At 42.5% G+C, this 18919-nt stretch overlaps 1 protein-coding gene across 5 annotated transcripts in view; it reads right to left on the bottom strand.

Moving 5' to 3' along the window:
• Nedd4l (neural precursor cell expressed, developmentally down-regulated 4-like, E3 ubiquitin protein ligase) overlaps positions 1–18919 on the bottom strand; it is a 299659-nt gene that overhangs the window by 42617 nt on the left and 238123 nt on the right. For 4 of the 5 annotated variants that reach the window (XM_013018974.1, XM_013018977.1, XM_013018978.1 and 1 more), the window contains 7 exons: positions 18281–18383; positions 16275–16441; positions 13053–13185; positions 11404–11580; positions 8074–8148; positions 6225–6284; positions 712–843 (listed from right to left, as the gene is read on the bottom strand). In XM_013018974.1, coding sequence (XP_012874428.1) covers positions 712–843; positions 6225–6284; positions 8074–8148; positions 11404–11580; positions 13053–13185; positions 16275–16441; positions 18281–18383 — 847 coding nt within the window. The remainder of the gene's footprint in view (positions 1–711; positions 844–6224; positions 6285–8073; positions 8149–11403; positions 11581–13052; positions 13186–16274; positions 16442–18280; positions 18384–18919) is intronic. The other variant, XM_013018975.1, reaches the window with a different exon arrangement.

Genomic DNA, 18919 nt, shown 5'->3' with positions numbered 1-18919 from the left:
AATAATAAGAGGTCTAGCCTATTTAAAGCTTGGAGGAAGTAATTAAACATAATAATGGGGAAAGGTTAGGGAAACACATTCAAGGGGGATAAATATGAATCATTGGCCTGTATAAGAACTAGCCTTGGGGAAAAGGTGGAAAGGGAACCTGCATACTGTAAGAGGCCTTTATTTTTCAAGCTACCTTTCATGGAACATTAAAAAATAAACACATATAAGGACAGACCAAAGTCTTCTTTAGGCAAATACTAAAGTAATGCATGACTTCTCATTCAGTTCTCAGTTTACCCATTAGCTGAGGCCTTAAACAACAACTGCCAATCATAAAAGCCCCCAAAGAGTCTCTCTCCTGTGTCACGTACCCCTGGTGTGTTGTGGGGCTCAAACTCAGGGTCTGGGCATTGTCTCTGGGCTCTTTTGCTCTACCACGTGGAGCCACAGCACCACTTCTGGTTTTCTGGAGGTCAGTTGGAGATAAGAGTCTCGTGGACTTTCCTGCTTGGGCTGGGTTCAAACCGTGATCCTCAGATCTCAGCCTCCTGAGTAGCTAGGATTACAGGCATACGCCACTAGTGCCCAGCTTTCTGTGAGATTCTTTTTTGAGGCACAGGTCCTTCGGAACAGTACATAAACACTGGGAATAGAATGAAGGTCAAGTGCATCTCAGCTGCTATGACCTGTGATTTTAGGTTGGATGGCGATCTTCATTACCTGCATGATTGGTCGAGTCCAAGTTGTGGTTCGATTGTTATGATTGACATAGTATGTGCGTCCCTTAGCATCTTTTCTTTCTTCCCAGCCTGAAGGTAGGCCCGGCGTGGTATGTACATAGGCCACTGATGGCTGTTTGTGCAAGAAATCATTATTATTTAACAACTAGCATTTACCTTTCTGATTCGTTTAATAAAGTAACACAAACCCGGATAATTAAATTTCCTGGACAAGGCAAGTTAATTCTATTTGTACAGAAAAAATAATTCTGGAAGACTGAACAAAGCTTCTAAGAGCTTCAACTCTACTGTAAGACGAACCCCAAACAGCTGGGGGCATCTAGATTTTTACACCCAGTTCTCACTCAATTCTAAGAAATCATTGCTAAGGAGACTGTAAATAAAGAGAAAAATATTGTAATTTGTGCTAGTTATGCAGTGTCACTACCAAACTGTACGGTGGATGGCCATCTGCACACCCTAGCTCAGATCTCTGGCCATGTGATGGAGGAATCCCTAGGAATATCATACTGAGGGACGTGCCAGTCTACTCACATGGAGTGTATCAATCTATGGGCAGTGACTGGGTTTAGGGACATGTCCAGAAGACAGTGAGTCTATTTGGGCAGGGAAGACAGGACCACAAGAGACAGTCGAGACTTCTCCTTGTAAGAAAGAGTCTAAGAGATGCAGTGTGGATGGAGGAGTTCTGGACAAGGGCAGATGCGTCGTGACTCAGCATGTGATGGGGCATCAGAAGTGACAAATGACCCTGGAAGGCTGACATCCACCTGGCACCTGGGAACTGCAAGAAGATGCCTGCCAGGGCCTCCCAAGGCTCCTGAGAGGTAAAAGGGAAACTTCCGGAGGAATGGCCTCTTCAGTCAGGATACTGCTGCTTTACAGACTGCCTTCCGTACTGGGGTCTTCCCCCACCCCTCCAGGTACAGGTGGATGACGTAACTCCCCTCAACCCAACTTCCTGTCCTTGTCCCATCTTTTCTGTTCACTACTACCCGTGAGCCTTGCTGAAGAAGGACAAGGCCACAGGTCTCCCTCAGAACACTCTGGAGCCCAAGTTAGGGAAAGCATGAACAAACATGCTGGAGATGTTCAGAAGTACACCTGCAGAATCTCTGCCCCTGCTCCCTAAGTCTCACAGTGCACCCCAGAACAACTGGAAACTTCCCAAGGAACTGGGAAACAGCTGAGTCCACGGTTATGTCTAAACTATGTTTACCAAGCCAGACCAAGGCTAGCTGGAAGAAACTGCCTTGTGAAAAATACAGCAACTACTTCCTCCACATTTTCCTAGACCGTAAGATGATTCCAAGACTGACCACACACCACCCTGGACTCAGGTATGAAGATTCAACAAGAGCAGAAAAAACATCAACTCAAAGGCTTACTCCTTTCATGACCATTAAAGATAGGCAGATTATGGCAAACCCCAAATGCTACCTCCAGACTACTTTCACCTGGGCTTGCTGAGTCTGCTTCCTGCTGGGCCTAAGTTAGCAATCCAAGTTATAATCTCAGCTGGGAATCAATCAGCATTTTTGACAATGTATCTGCGACTATGCTTTTTAAAAATGTTACTTTTTAAGAATTTATTTATTTACTTAATTTATTTTTATTTGGTACTGAGGAATTGAAACCAGGGCCTCATGCACGCCAGGCAAGCACTCTACCACTAAGCCACATTCCCAGCCCCCCCCTGTGTGTGTGTGTGTGTATTATTTGTTTATTTTTTTATGTGACTGGGATTTGAACCTAGTACCTAGGGTTTGGTAGATAAGTGCTCTACCATTTGAGCCGTATCTCTAGCCCAGCTACTACATTTTGATTTACTATGCTGATATGATTAAAAAAATTCTTTGACACATGGAATATTAAATGGAGCTTGTTATTTTTCTCTCTTCTTCATGAGATTTATTTATTTTTGAGAGGCAATTTGATTTGCTCTGAGAACACTCAGTTCTGGTAACCTTATATCTATTTTACAGCTCCAGCATTTCTAGAAAGGATATTTGTTAGGCAACCAATAAACTCAAGTAACTTGGAGGGGTCACAGATCATCTCAAACTGAATTGTCAATGGTATGAATTTTTACATTCACAGACCCGCAGCTAACAAGACTAATCAGTTTATGGAGAATCAGGAAGGTTGCAGAGAGAACACTGAATTTAATTAAAACGTATAGTCTCCCTTCTATTGGGAATTGAATAGGCAACCCATAATTTTGTTGCATTTATGTAAGATGCTGTTATTAATGTTTCTTTAGAGTATCCTCTCCAAATGTGCACAAAGAATGCCACTGCCCAGTGCACAGGGTTAACTTCGCTTCTACAGGCACATCTGTGGCAAAGGCCCAGTCTCGGGGCCAAATCAGACTTCTAGTGATTGCTACATGCATGGCAGTATACTCCAGACCACCTACGGAAATGAATTAGCTGGGCACTGGTGGCTCACACCAGTAGCTACCTAAGGGGCTGAGATCTGAAGATTGCAGTTTGAAGCCAGCCCAGGCAGGAAAGTCTATGAGATTCTTATCTCAAATTAATCACCGAAAAAGCCAGAAGTGGTGCTGTGGCAAGTAGTAGAATGCTAGCTAGCCTTGAGCAAAAAGGGCTCAGAGTTCAAGCCCCAGGACTAGCAAAGCAAAAAAAAAAAAAAAAAGAAGAAGAAGAAGAATTAGGGACTCCCCAAATAGGAAATACCCGCTGCTTAGCTAAATTCAATATTTTCTCACTTTTTAATCTATAGACCAAATATTTAACTGTCTTTCATGGTGCCAACCAGGCACTAACCACAACTTCACAGTGGCTCCTCTTTTTTTTTTAAATTAAAACAAAGAAGCCCAGTACGTTTAAACTGAGAAAGCTGCAATATGCTTCCTTAAAATAACCATTTTTGGCCCTGTGCATCACAGATTCTTCAAGACTTGCTCAAACCCTGACACAGGGGTACCTTTTATTTTTAGAATCTGTACAGGTTGGATTAAAGGACTGGGCCATGCTCTTCTTCTATCTCAAAGGGACAACTCTGGCTCAGCCCATCAGAAAGCAATACCACGGGGTACTTATACTTGCAGAAATCATAGGGTGGTGGGTAGTTCCGCAAGAATCAGAATCTAGTTCTTATAAAAAAAATAAGCTAATAAAAAACCCCACTCTATGGAAAGAGAGATGCACCAGGATTGTTACAACAACACACTGCATAGTGCCCGAATGTCCTTCAGTAGGAAAAAGGATATGAATTGTGGTGCATTTACATCCCTGAAAATTAACCCATTATTAATAGGTCCAAAGAAGAATGAAGAATGACAACAAACAAAATTATGTATACAACATGTGTTTTTTTCCCTCTAAAATTAAAACAAAACAGCATGTTTGGGAAGGCACTGGTGAAGAATGAGATGCTCAACCACAGGGTCACCAGTCTGGCATACATTTGGTGTGGAAGGGTGGGGAGGAGAGAAACAGCAGATGAGGAAAGGGGTAAAAATCATGCTAACAGACAGAACAGAAAAGAGTAAGTCCAGAGCAGTGAGGCTAGGGATGGTTGGGAGAGGGATGTGAGCCTTCGAAACCTACCTAAGTACTGGGAAAGCACAGCGTAACAGTGGATAAAACCAAAACGCAAGCTGGGCACTGGTGGCTCACGCCTGTAATCCTAGCTACTCAGAAGGCTGAGATCTGAGAATCACGGTTCAAAGCTAGCCTGGGCAGGAAAGCCCGTGAGAATCTTTTCTCCAATAAACCACCAGAAAACCAGAAGTGGCGCCGTGACTCAAGTGGTAGAGTGCTCACCTTGAGCTGAAGAGCTCAGGGATAGCGCCCAGGCCCAGACTTCAAGCCCCACAACCGATAAAAAACAAAACAAAACAAAACAAAAAAAACTAAAAGGCAAACCAAACCCACATTTTAATTCACTGATGGAGGGTAGAAAGTACAGACAAGAAGGCAGCTTCTTGGGATCCCATTTAAATGGGTCACCTTGTTCTGATAGGCAACTCTTACCCTGGAGCCTGGTATTAGAGCAATTGGTTTATTTGATCATTTGCTAACATTAGCCATTAGAAGACTTCAAGCATGTAAAGTCAATTAAATAAACATAAAAATGGATGATACATAAAGAGATGTTCAGGGCATACAAAAAACAAAATCATCTCATGAAATGAATAGTCTATCCTGCAGCTTCATTACTCTCATAGCACAGCAGGAAATAAGTTGGTTCATGAAGAATTCCTTTGAATTTTATTGGAGGCTAAGTCTGGTGTTTCCAATATGACTCTTGAATAAACAACAGCAGCTCAGTACTATACTCTGTCTTGTTACTTGATTGCTAATTTGATTTTTTCTTTTATAAAGTACTGAGCATTAGATTCTAACAGTGTATTTAAATCACTCCTGGAAATCAACATCCTTCAGAAAATCAGTTATTGTATCTGTAGTTAAAAGTTATTCACAAGTAACAATTAATTATAACACAACCCAAGTGACACAATAAGGGAAATTCTTCAAATAGCTTCCTCAGCTCAACCATAAACTACCAACACAAACTTCTCTGACTTTAGCGATCAAGCAGAATGAGCTTAAAATACATACTCAAATTTAAGCTATCCATACACATGAATAGTATAAATTATTCACACTAATGACTAAGAATAATAAGTAATTGGTGTTAAGCAAAAGAAAATTTTCCAGATCATTTAAATATGCTTAGTGTGGTCCCTGCCCAGGAAAATTATCTCAACATTTGTGTATTTCTGTGGCTGAGAAAGGCCGCCACTGCTCCATGCCAGAAACAAAGTCTGGCCCCTTGGTAAAAAGATATGCTGCTGGGGATGGGTGGCTTACCCCTGCAATCCTAGCTCCTCAAGAGGTTGAGATAGAGAGGATCACAGTTTGAAGCCAGCTTGGACAGAAAGGTTTGCTAGATTCTACCTCCAAAATAACCAGCAAGACAACAATGACAAAAATCCAAAGTTAGAGGTGTGGCTCAACTAGTACAGGGCCAGCTGTGTGCAAGCAGGCCAAGTGAAAGCACAAGGCCCTGAGTTCAAATCCCAACACCACTAAAACCGAAGAATGTTGTCTGGGAGATGGCAGTAGAGCACACAGCCAGGACTCACACACAACCTTAGGCAGCTGCGGTGGGCTTTTTGGATCATCTTTCAAGCAAGCTATCGTAACCAAGCATTTTAACAAGGAAAAGCTCACCAAGAGGATTGACAATAAAAGGCAGGGCTATATTCTAAGTGGTCTAATTCAACACATTTGGCCAAAGCCTGACAATATTTCTAATAAAAATGGGACTAAAAAAAAAGTCATTCCATTGTTCCTAGTACCTTTCAACAACCCCCAAAATGAGAACATTAAATAAGAACTGTGCATCTCAGTAGCACAAAAAAGATGACCTTATTTTTAAAAGAACATATTCACCATTAATCAAAACATTAACCACCCCCAGAGACTTTTGCCATTAATGTCTGATAAAGTAGGTCATTACCGTTGATTCCTCACCACCCGTCACAGTGGACGAACGTGCTCTCCTAGTTGGGGTACTGGGCTGTTAAATGACAATTTATATCAGTGAATGCAACTCAGGGGACCACCCAAGGGTTTAATGAATCAAGAATCATGTCTGTGGCAGAGTCATAAGCAGGTGACAGGAGATCAGGTGATATGAGATCAGTCCCCCCTCCCCCCACCTCCCTTCCAATTCATCTCATCTAAATGAAGCTAAGCAGTCCCCGATGATCAGCAGCCAAGGAGAAGTATGGTCCCCACTGTGCACCTATGCCACCTTTGGTGGCTCTAGCTGCACTCTTGATCTGAGTGAAGAATGACCACCTCAAGACAGTGAGACAACTTTTAAGAGAACAATGGAAAAGCAATCAGCTGTGTCCTACTGTCCAAAGATGAGCAGATCCTAAGTCTGCCAGACTCAGAGTTCAGGTGAGAGGCCACACTGGTGATCAGAGAGGACCCAGCATCATACAGAACAAGGAAAGAAGGAGAAATCGATTTCCAGGCCAGTGAATTCTTTGCAAAACAAATTGACACTGATTTTGGAAAGAAGAGCAAAGTGCTATTAACTCATCAAGGAAAATCACAGAATCATTAGGTTGAGGAGCTGAAATAATCATAGCTGATAATTTTTCTTTGGTAGTGGGTGTACCATAACCCATCCCCGAAAAGGTGCTCTTAGACTTCCTATTAGCCAACCTACTCAGAGTTAAGTCATAGCAGAATATATTGCCTTGGCTAGAACATTCCTTCATTAATTCAGTTCTTAAACATACAATATTAAGATCTATATACCCTTTAAAGACAAGTAAAAATGTACATGATCAGGAAGACACTGGGCTCAAAGCTTTAAATGTGTGTGTGTGTGTGTGTGTGTGTGTTGTGCTGGTAATGGAGTTTGAACTCAAGGCCTTGCACTCTTGCTTGGCTTTTTCACTCAAGGCTGGTGCTCTACCACTTGAGCCATTCATTTCCAGCTTTTTTTCTGATTAATTGGAAGTAAGCGTCTCAGACTTTTCAGCCTGGTCCGGCTTCAAACTCTGATCCTCAGATTTCAGCCTCCAGAGTAGCTAGGATTACAAGTGCGAACCATCAACACCTGGCTAAATATACTCACTTAAAAAAAATCATATGTAATAAAGTATGTCAAAAATAACCAAGGATTTGTAGCAATTAAATAAAAGGTCTCAGTTATGAAAAGCCTACAATATTCACTTCCAAAAGAAGGAAGACATTTATATAAAATTTCTCCATTGCAATACTGACACCACACATCTTCCAAGGCAATCCATGGGAGCCCGCCCTTCCATTGGAATAAATGTTGTAAAACGTATTGGCTATTATGAAACCCTCTATCGCATCTGTGTTTGCTGATAGAAGCTCTGTGGGAGGGAGAGAACAAGCAATAGCCAGTCCTTCAATCACAGAGCTAGCTGTCTTTAAAGAGAGCGCAGGGGCTTTGTGGAATTGAAAGTTTAGGCCATTGGTCGTGACAAAGAAGAGTTCTTCCTGTTTAAAGGGCTCAAGAGACCACTGAGTGTCAGAGTCCAGCTCCCTAGGCTGCAACTGCAAGGGCCAAATCAAGTAAAAAGAATTTATTAACATTCCAGGTAGTTTCGGTCAAGTAATGACATCAGCACTGGCGTGAAATTGGGAGTAAAACTACAGCCATGAAGCGTCTTAGTACTTTAGAGACTCTGGTGGCAATTTGCTAGAAAGATTTCAACTGTCTTGTTTATGTGACACACAGGAAAAACTCTTTCTCAGCAGCCTTGATCATAAAGCAAAGCTGAAGAGCCAGCTGTTGATGGGAAATGAGCGTGGGTTACCGGTGGTAGGTGGGCCTGCTCGGCGACAGCATCCGTGACACTACAGGACCGCAGCCTCGAGGAAGGTTCTCTCTGCTGCAGGGAGGGAAAGACAGCAAGCGTCAATGGGAATATTCTGAGAATGGCTTGCACTGGTATTGTTAGCATTCTCAAAAATCATTCCTAGGAATCCCTCTCAGATGTTCTGAGGTAATTACATGCAATATCTTTTCAGAGCAAGGATAGCATTCCTCCAGGAGAGTTAAGTCGTCTTGTTTGAAGTGTCAGTGTTTTTAGCAGACTGGGATTTTTTGGTGGTGTTGGTCATAGGGCTTGAACTCAGGGCCTAGGCACTGTCCCTGAGCTATTTTGCTTAAGGTTAGTGTTCTCTACCACTTTGAGCTACAAAGCCACTTCTGATTTTCTGGTAGTTAATTGGAGATAAGAAACTCATGGACTTTCCTGCCTGGGTTGGCTTTGAACTGGGATCCTCAGATCTCAGCCTCCCGAATAGCTAAGGATTACAGGCATGAGCCACCATCACTTGGCTCAGACTAGGATTTTGAATGGTCTTTTGAATCAATAGCAAAACTTAGACAGGGAGATCAAAACTACTGGGAAGGAAATACAATGGGCCCTTGCAGCACCGATGAGCGCTTAGCAACCAGCTTTAAAAAGTTAATATGCCAGGGGCCAGTGGCTCATGCTTGTAATTCTAGCTACTCAGGAGACGGAGATCCCAGGATCATGGTTTGAAGCCAGCCCAGTCAGGGAAGTCTATAAGACTCTTCTCTCCAACTAACCACCAAAAAGCTAGAATTAAAGCTGTGGCTCAAGTGGTAGAGCCTTCAGAGAAAAAGCTAAGGGACACTGATCCAGACCTTGAGCTCAAGCCCTACCCAGTACAGGGGGTGGGGGGTGAGGGTGGCAGGGTGGGGGTTTTAGAAGACATGTATCCCTTGCTTCAGATGCCAGTTCTGGATAAATTCCAAAAATTCCCCCAAAAGGAGCAAGAAATAGCAATAGATGGCTACTTAGCATCTGTTATTATTATTATTGTTATTTTGTGCTAGTGCTGGGATTTGAACTCAGAGTCATGCTCTTTGCTTGGCTTTTTTTGCCCAAGGTTGATGCCTTTATTACTTTTCTGCTTGGGCTGACATTGGCTGGGAACTGCAATCTTCAGATCTCAGCCTCCTGAGCAGCTAGGATCACAGGCCTGAGCCATAAGCTCCCAACAACATTCATTATTACAGTTAACAAAGAATGAGTTGGATTGTGTATCTACATGAAGTCACAAAACCACCTCATCCTACTTCTGACCGTAGGATTCTATACTTTCAGCTTCCTGGTACAGTTCAAGAAACAAAAATGAAACAGTCCTATGTAATGTATAGCATTTCTCTTGCTTGTTTGTATTCTATGTAATTATACACAGTCTGATAGCTCTGAACAATAACAGCCAAGGGTCTCATTAGCAGAATTATCCATGACCTAAGATTGTAGCATGTATTATTTTTAAACATTTTGCATTCTTTAACATTTTCTTTTTTTTTAAATTTAATTTGATCAAGGCTGGGGATGTGGCTCAGTGGTAGAGTGCTTGCCTTGTATGCATAAAGCCCTGGGTTCGATTCCTCAGTACCACATAGATAGAAAAGGCTGGAAATGGTACTGTGGCTCAAGTGCTAGCTTTGAGCAAAAGCAGCTCAGGGACTGTCTGTGTCCAGGTCCTGAGTTCAAGTGCCAGGACTGGCAAAAAAAAAAAAAACCAATTAATTTTATTGTCAAGGTAATGTACAGAGGGGTTACAGTTATGTATGTAAGGTAGTAAGTACATTTGTTGTCAAACATTATTACCCCTTCCCTTGTTTTCCTCCCACTAACATTTTCACAATGACAAGAAGTCATGTGTAAAAATGCTCTGTGATAGGGACCAGGCACGGAGTTATTCTTGAGCAAAATGTTCAAAATACTGTCAATGAAATCAGAATGAACCTGAGAAGCAAAACTAGAGAAGGGCTCCTTTAGACATTCTAGGTAGATCAAATATATATATATATATATATATATATATATAATGTAATGTGGCCCTTGGGTATTAAAGATAATTTATGTTTCTAAAATAATTAACATTCCAAAGCCCCCTATACAAACAACTAGAAATGCCAACATTGGAGAAAATTACTATTATTTTTACTTGGTTGACTAAAGGTGTGTATCTGTTATAATTCATGTAATTCTTTCTTTTATACATTTGAAACATAGGGTTTCATGGCCTGTGCAGTTTCCATAGCAACTGTATTACCAATTCAAATGTACCATATATGGAACTTTCTTTCCTGTCCATTTAAGCACTACATTTTCATTTCAGTGCCATTTCTCTTTTTGAAAAACACTCACAGGCTCTTAATGTGAAACAAGTAATCAATACCTGCAACTCATCTAACTGAAGCCAGTGTTTTTAAAATGAAAATACCCTTGACTAAAGAACCAGAAAGCTTGTAGTTTGCTTTGACAATTTTGTAGTCCTCCCTAAAAATGGTTCCAGGTTGCCATTTTTAATGGAGGAACTGCCATCCTTAGGAACTAGTTAGCATTTGCCCTTTGTTGTGTGTGTGTGTGCGTGAGCATGCACGCACACACGCACACATGCGCACACATACACACACAGAGGAATTATCTATATAGACTGCTCCTTAGTTTGGTATTGTCTAATGCAATACTACTCATGACTGATCCATTATTTCTCATTGGGGTTTAGCTTCATCTGAAGTTTCTAGAGAAGAACTTCTTCAATGGTCAAATTACATCAGTGTCACCTTTTCTCAAGGACTCATATACTCTAGGACTTAGGGACATCCTGTACTTCCCACCTCAGCCTGGTCCTGAGCAGGCCACTTAGCATCAGGCCATTTTCTCTGTTAAATGGGAATGAAAGAACGAACATGAACTATGACCAGGTGACCAGTAAAGAGGCCCAAAGGCTCTGGATTCTCATGAAATGCCACCTTCATGATGAAAGTGCTAGTTCCATGAACTTTTTTGTGGCTTTTCTGAAAGAAATCCTTCAAGGTTAAAGCTAGTGATTGCAGAAATCATGGTATCTCATTCCTTTGCATTATTTGATAAGTAATAGTAATACAAACAAAAAGAGCCGGTGGTGTATAACTGCTTTCCAAATCATAAAGATCCTCACCTTCCTGGGCTAATCTTAGAAGCCCTGCTTCTCTGAAGGAAGACTTTGGAAAACACCACAGGTAACTAGCTTTGCCACACTAGAGTTTCCTAAAGCTACCAATACCAGAAGATGGGTGCTTGGCTGTTCTTTCACACAAGACCACTACTTACAATCAGAGAACTGAACTGCTCCCCATTGGCGTCTGGGGTGATCTGAAGCCTTCTGCTCAGCTCCTCCGACAGCTCCTGGGGGCTGTTCCGAGACACTGGGGAGGCAGGAGGCGGGGGCAGCGCCAGGCTGAGGGAGTCTCCTGCCATGTTTACTTCCTCTGAAATGGTCTCCCAGGGCTTTTAAGGAATAAGAAAGTCAAGTCAATGCTAGGAACTGGGAAATCCTTCCCTCCTCCCCTCAACAAAAACACTCAATAATAAGCATTAGGAGAACTATCATTAACCTCTACTTAACATTTACCATGAGGTTCACAGTCTTCATGATAATCATGAGGAAGATAGGATCACTGTTTCAAGGAACACAGGACACAGAGGAGCAGAGGGTAACTAACTGGCCTAAGGCAAGTATGAAGGAGACAGGCCGTGGGCTGTGTGTGATCACTCATCATACTACCATGTTCCTGGACAGTGGCTTAGGGCCAGATCCATTACCAAATGAACAGGTTACAAACCTCTCAGGAGTTCAGACATGATTTTACTGGGTTTTCTTTTACTCTAACTGCTAAAAACAGCACAGACACTGTTAGCTGTAATTAAACCTTAATGTAAAGTAACTTCAGTCAATTTATTATGGCATCATGAGTCTGCTTTTGTTGTTATGATTTCAGCAACATTTTGTGAAAGACTTTCTTTCCAACACAAGGTCTAAAGAGAATGGAATTCCAGTAAGTAAACAGCAGTCAACATAACATGGAAATTTAAGATTAGTGCTGATTTTTCATTTAATTCATATTCTTTTTCAGTAATGATCTATGGCCATTTAAAGGGAAAAACTACAAACATTCCTATCAATCTAAACTTGCATTTTCTTCCTAACAGAAATCTCTTTTCAGGTTGTCAAAATGGCTTTGTAAAAACGGGTCTATGAGGGGCTGGGAAGGTGGCTCAGTGGTAGAGTGCTTGCCTTGCATGCTTGAGGCCCTGGGTTTGATTCCTCAGTACCACATAAGCAGAAAAAGCCAGAAGTGGTGTTGTGGCTCAAGCGGTAGAGTGCTAGCCTTGAGCTGAAGAGCTGAGGGACAGTGCCCAGGCCCAGAGTTCAGGCCCCATGACTGACAAAACTAAACCAAACCAAACCAAAAAATACTAGTTGATAACACCCAACAATTGCTCAAATATGTGAACTTTGATGTCATTTAATGAAACATGGTAAATGCTGGGAAAAAACACATTAAAAAGCGAGACTCTTTCCTTCTAAGCATGCCATTCCCTTCTGCAATAATGATAATAATAATAATAATAAAGAGCACTTGGTCAAACATCTTTCTTCCTTTCTTTTCTCTCCCTTCTCTCTTTCTCTTCCTTTCTCTTCCTCTTCCTCCCTCTCTCCTTCCCTCTCTCCTCTCTCTAATTTTTCCCCAGTGTTGGGGACTGAACCTAGAACTTTGCATATGTTTGGCAAATGCTCTATCACAGAGCTCTGCCCCTTGCCCTCAAACATGGCTTTCATAAGCACTTGTTAAATCAGTTAAGAGCCAGATGGGAATCAGTCAGCTGTGATTGGTTCCTGACAGGGCTGAGAGGAGGAATACAACACAGAAGCATCCAATGAACAACGGGAAGTCTGAAGCAGCTCAAGCACAGCCTACCTCAGGGCCCTCTCCACCTTCCGAGGCCTCGGGCTCCAAGTCCTCACTGATGTGTCTGCGTGAGCGGAAGCGACGGTGTGCGGCCTCCTGGTTGATCTGTCTGATGTTGTTGTCCGACTCGGAGGACACATCCCTGACGGCAGGGTGAGAGAGGGCGAGAAGATCAGGGGTGTTCAGAACAAGATCACAACTAGATCAACCCTTACCCAGGGCCAGCCACATGCCAACTAAGACTCAGGTGTCACATATTGACAAACAGGGAACTCTTAGCCTCATTCTGGCTATAGTGTATGCACAATTCATCTTAATCAGGTAAACACAGCTTTCAAAGCAGGGGTCACAGTATTCTGATGATTCATCAGGTACATAGTCTTCTCTCTGTGGCTATGGGGGACTGAATCCAGGACTCCTTCTTTCTCTATGGATACCAAAGTGACAGATGCCTATAACGGATATACAGCTTTTGGTATTCCTTACACATCTGGTTAGTTGGAGATAAAAGTCTCACAGACTTTTCTGCCCAGGTTGGCTTTGAACCACAATTTTTCCAGGTTTCAGCCTCCTAAGTAGTTAGGATTATAAGCATGAACCACTGCCACCTGGCTGGAGTTCTTAATTGTTTTTTGGGAGGAGAAGGGATACCAGTAGGGTGCCAGTGATTCATACTTGTAACTCTAGTTACTCAAGAGGCTGAGATCTAGGGGATCAAAGTTTGAATTCAACCCTGGCAGAAAAGACTATGAACTCTATCTACAAAATAACCAGCACAAAGTTAGGCTGGGGGTACGGTTCAGATGGCAAAGTGCTACCCAAGGAAGGAAGTCTGGCAAGTACAAGGTCCTGAGTTCGAACTCTGGTAACAGTAGTTTCTAATGATATCAATTTTCCTCTAAAGAGTGCTAAGGTATTCTGTGAAAACTGAATGATGAAAATATTTTGAGCCTAGGACTTTGTACATCTAGCATTCTTGTTTCCTAAGACAGTCTTTTTTGTTTGTTTTCTCACTATGCAGCCCAGGCTGGCCTTGAACTTGTGATCTTCCTACCTCAGCTTCTTTAGTATTGGGATTATAGGAGTACCTCATGATAGCAAAGTGAATCAACACAACTTGTAACGATAATTTTTGGATCTAGGGGCTTTAGGTCAATTCAGATTACCATTTATGTGCAGGGGTGACAGAGAGGCTGTTTGTAGAAACTTTTTCCTTCTATTGTTTGCTCCCTGAAAATTGAGCCCATGGACAGGCTGACCTCCTTATGTGCATGGAGTTCTGCAGGTGTCATTCCTGGCTCAGTCTCTCCCTTCAGCAATGGTGCCTTACTGGTGGGGACAGTCACATCATTGACTTCTTCCTAAACCACAGCAAGCCCACATCAGAACATCTCCTTTGGTCTCTGGATGAGTGATGAACCACCATCGTACAAAGTGTTGGTTTGCTTTAGTTTGGTTCTTTGGGGCAGTGTCACCAAAGATAGTATTTCTTTCAACTGACTCATAAGAAATTAGACCCGTTTTGAAGAGTTTGGATATATGTAAACACCTTTGAAGCCATCACAAAAATCACCAAGGTGATTAAACAATATTTAAGCAATGTGTGAAGTGTTTTCTCATTGCGGACTTGAGGTTAAAAAACATAGCAATTATTTATTTATTCCCCAAATATAGACTTGCAATCTGCATGGTCCTGATGAATGAAGTTGGACAATTTTCCATGTATGTATCAGCTATCAGTGTTTCTTCTGCTGTGATTAGTGAGTGGTCTAGTTTCCATGGTCTTGTGTGATTCTGGTTTCACCTGAACCTCTGGAGGCACCTCTGTGCGTAGCTGAGTAAGATACCTCTGTGCTAATCGGCCAAGGAGGGTGGCATACTGCTTAGAGTATGGGCTGCAAGGTTCTTCACGAGCTGAGGCAGATGCAAAGAGCTAGTCAAATGCTTTCCATATTCCCAATAGCTATGGTTCATTCATGGAACGAAATGGGAATGAATGAATCAATGAAATCATTTCCATGTATACTAATTGCCCCAGCATCTTGATGTTTATGCTGAGAGCAATGAGCTAATGGCCACCTGGCAATCCAAAGTAGCCAAGACCAGTGAGACACAAGACCTTCTCAGAGATTCATGGAAAATCTACTATGTGCTATTCCCAATTCTGCAGATATTAGCTGGAAATTAATTAAAACCTATACCACCAGCTGAAGTGGCCACATTCTCTACCCACTTTCTTGTTCATTTACAGTATCTTTGTAACTTCTAAAGATACGGGGTTTGTAAGAATACCTTTCAAAGTCTGGGAAAGGTGGCACATTCCTGTAATCCCAACATTTGGGAGGTTAAGGCAGGCAGTCATGAGTTCAAGGACAATCTGACTACATACTGAACCTCTGTCTCCAAAAAGACTGGTAAACCAAAATAAAACACCTAAACCAAAAGAATTCAAGATTACTATCACCTGTATAAAAAGGATCGTCAACATATTTCTTTTCGAGTTTGGACAGAAAATTATCTTATTGGATACATTTGCCTTTATTGTAAGTGGAAAATTATAAAGTAACTTATAACTCTTAACATAACTCTTGGTTATTACTAGGAAGCTCATACTTTCTTTTTTTTTTTTCTTTATTTTTTATTTCTACCCTTCCCATCCCTTCCCAGCCTCCCCCCTCCCCCCATGGAAGCTCATACTTTCTAAGAATTTATTTTCTTTCTTTAGTACTTTCAATTTGCTTTTCGTTGTACACCGATAGATTTAGGTCTTGCTATAAAATATGATCCAACAATAAGATTCCCTAAAGACTTTTTAAAATTTCCTCAGAAACCAAAGGGTTAACTGCACCCCTTGTCCCTGAAAGTGGTAAGTAATGAAAATAAGGAAAGGAGGAAGAGAAGAAGGGAGGGAGGGAAGGAGGGAAAGAGGAAGGAAGGAAGGAAGGAAGGAAGGAAGGAAGGAAGGAAGGAAGGAAGGAAGGTTTTTCATACTGGCTCAATCAGGAGAGAAAGCTGAGTAAGAGGGAAGAAGCTATTCACAATATAATTTTCAAATTAAGATAAATCTAGGAAAAATAGATTTTAAGAATAGCATCCTGCCATGTGGACCTGACGAGTCTACAGCTGTGGCTGAACTAAGGGCAGTGTTACTGATGTAAGAGTGGCTATGCTGGCATCTAACTGTGTGGGGCAAGTCCTGTCCAAGTGACCCTGACAGCCTGTGGTACTCACATCATGCTCGGTCGGTGCCACTGTGTGGTCCGGTTGTTGTGGTTCACATAGTAAGTGCGGCCTAAATTGTCCACTTTCTCTTCCCATCCTGGGGGCAGAGGAGGCGGAGGAAGCTCTTCCTGGTGCTGAGAAGCTGAGTCACTCGAGTCCACCACTTCCCACCCGTGCTGTGGAATGAAATCAAATGGAAGGTTCAAGCTGGTCTTCAGATTCCAGGGAAAAGACAATTACAGCATATTCTCCAAGTCTTTACCCTTGCTCTATTGTATTGCTTCCTGTGTCCTAACTTGATATACTACCCTCAAAAACTTAAAAGAAATCCATTTAAAGTCTCAAAAACTTTACCGAGTACCAGTGGCTCATGCCCATAATCCCAGCTACTCAGGAGGCTGAGATCTGAGGATTGCAGTTCAAAGCTAACCTAGGCAGGAAAGTCCATGAGACTTATCCCAAATTAACCACCAGAAAACGGGAAGTAGAGTTGTGGCTCCAAATGGCAGAGTGCTAGCCTTGAGCAGAAAAGCTCAGGAACAGCACCTAGGCCACGATCGACAAAAATAAATAATTTGTTTTGGACCAATAGGCAAATTAATCATGCCACTCTCTGAGATATCTGTACTGAAGCGGGGGCTACATGGGGTGGGTTATGGAGTCTGTTCCTTAAGTCTCCCTGTACTCTTTTCACATTTCAGTTGGTTATTCTGACGTGAAGGCCTCCAGGGCTGAACAAAGGTAATGACATGGGCCTGTCACAGCTGTCACCACTGGCATTCTCTTAACCCCATGAGCTAAAGCAGTACCATACGCACATGCATTGTAACAAAGCTCGGTGTGGGCGACTAGCGGGGCACATCTCTGCCCATCCCCAGGGGAGGAGGTGGCAAAGCCTCCACTGTGCATTTGCTATTCGTCTAGGAGCCAGAAGTAGCTTGGAAGCTGTTGCACAAACAGGCCTCATGGTACCACGATCAGAGGTGCACTTTTACAGCGCATACTTTACGCATTAAGTATTGCTTTCCTAACATCCCTTAGCAAAGTCAGTGGAAAATCAAGTAATTCACTGGTTACTGCAGCTGGAAGGCAAGAAGAGTGTAAAAAATTCCTTGGATTTGACATGAAAATCTGTTGCTGGGATTACCAAATCTTACCTCCCCTGGGGCCTACCACCCACTTGAGCCCATGGTGAAAGAGTGCCTAGACATGTGGCCTCGGTCAGAGGAGGTTGGTCAGACTGCCCACAATATATCACTCACGTGTCACGTATACGCAACAGCTGCAAACAGATGTGAAAACAGCCACAGAGAGGCCGTGTTCCATGTGGGTTTGCAGAATAACGTGAGAAAAATGTCTAATGGACAATGTCTAAAAACCATGTCTAAGGAGACAGCATTGTCTGAGAAGGTCCACCGGGACCTAGGGTACAGGTATATGACCAGAAAATGAAGTGGTCATGATGCCAGCAGGACAAAAAGAAAAATTTCTCTGGATAGCTAATTATTCCCAAGCAGCAATTTCTAGAGGAGAGCTCTCCTAATACAAGCAATCGCCTATCTACGTGCCATATTTGTAGACCATATGCATCAGGAATGGAGAGAGATCTGCTAAAGCACCCTGTCCACTCCAAAGCAATTTCAAGTGCTACAAGCAACTTAAGAGAGTTCAAAGTCCAAGACAGTAACAGCCTAACTTGTTGGAATGTTGCAGATTGTATGTGTATGTCTATGTGGGGGAGGAGGGTTGTAGATAGAAACCGGATTGTCTGTTCACAAACGATCATGCTATACCATCTAAAGGACAAACTCTCCAATTGTTAGTGCTGTGACACAAAATAAGTTTGTTACAACAACAATTGCATTGGTGGACTACTGAAGACACATTCAGGGGCATATGGAAGTGTTTTCATGTATCTCTTTATCAACTGTCACTTCCTTCAATGACAGTCTCCAGTGGAACATGAGTGGGATCTCAGCCAGGGCAGGCCCGGGCCTGCAGCTGTTCCCCCATACCTCCATGTCGTCCCTTTGCTCACTGCTTTCCTCATCTTGACCTCCATTTTTCGGCATGTAGGCCATTTTCAACCGCAGAAATCCCTTCACTCGAGATTTATGACTGCATGAAGGAAGGAAACTGGTTATAAAAAGGTCTGACATGTTTATATCCTTCCCAGTTATGATGACTATTGAAATTGTCTTCAGAAAACCCAGTATTTGCCAGAAACTGGTGGCTCCAGCCTGCAATCCTAGCTATTCAGGAGGCTGAGGGGAAGATTGCAGGTTTGAAGCCAGACTGGGCAGTCCAATCTGTGTGACTCTTATCTCCAATTAACCATCAAAAAACCAGAAGTGAAAGTATGGCACTTTAGAGTACCAGCCTTGAGTGAAAAAACGAAGCAGGAACAAGGTCCTGAGTTCAAGCCCCAGTACTGGCATAAAAAAAGAAAAGGGAAAGGAAGGGAAGGAAAGGAGAGGGGAGAGGAGGGGAAGGGGAAGAGAAGGGAAAAGGAAGGGGAAGGGGAAGGGGAAGGGGAAGGAGAAGGGAAGGAAAAGGGAAGGGAAGAGAAGGAAAAAGGAAGGGGAGGGAAGGGGAGGAAGGGAAGGGAAAGGGGAGGGAAGAGAAGGGAAAAGGAAGGGGAAGGAGAAGGGGGA

This window comes from Dipodomys ordii, unplaced genomic scaffold, assembly GCF_000151885.1.
Source record: "Dipodomys ordii isolate 6190 unplaced genomic scaffold, Dord_2.0 Scaffold43, whole genome shotgun sequence".
Classification (NCBI taxonomy): domain Eukaryota; kingdom Metazoa; phylum Chordata; class Mammalia; order Rodentia; family Heteromyidae; genus Dipodomys; species Dipodomys ordii.
Note: the sequence above shows the minus strand (reverse complement) of the source record. Positions and strands in the feature narration are given on the sequence as shown.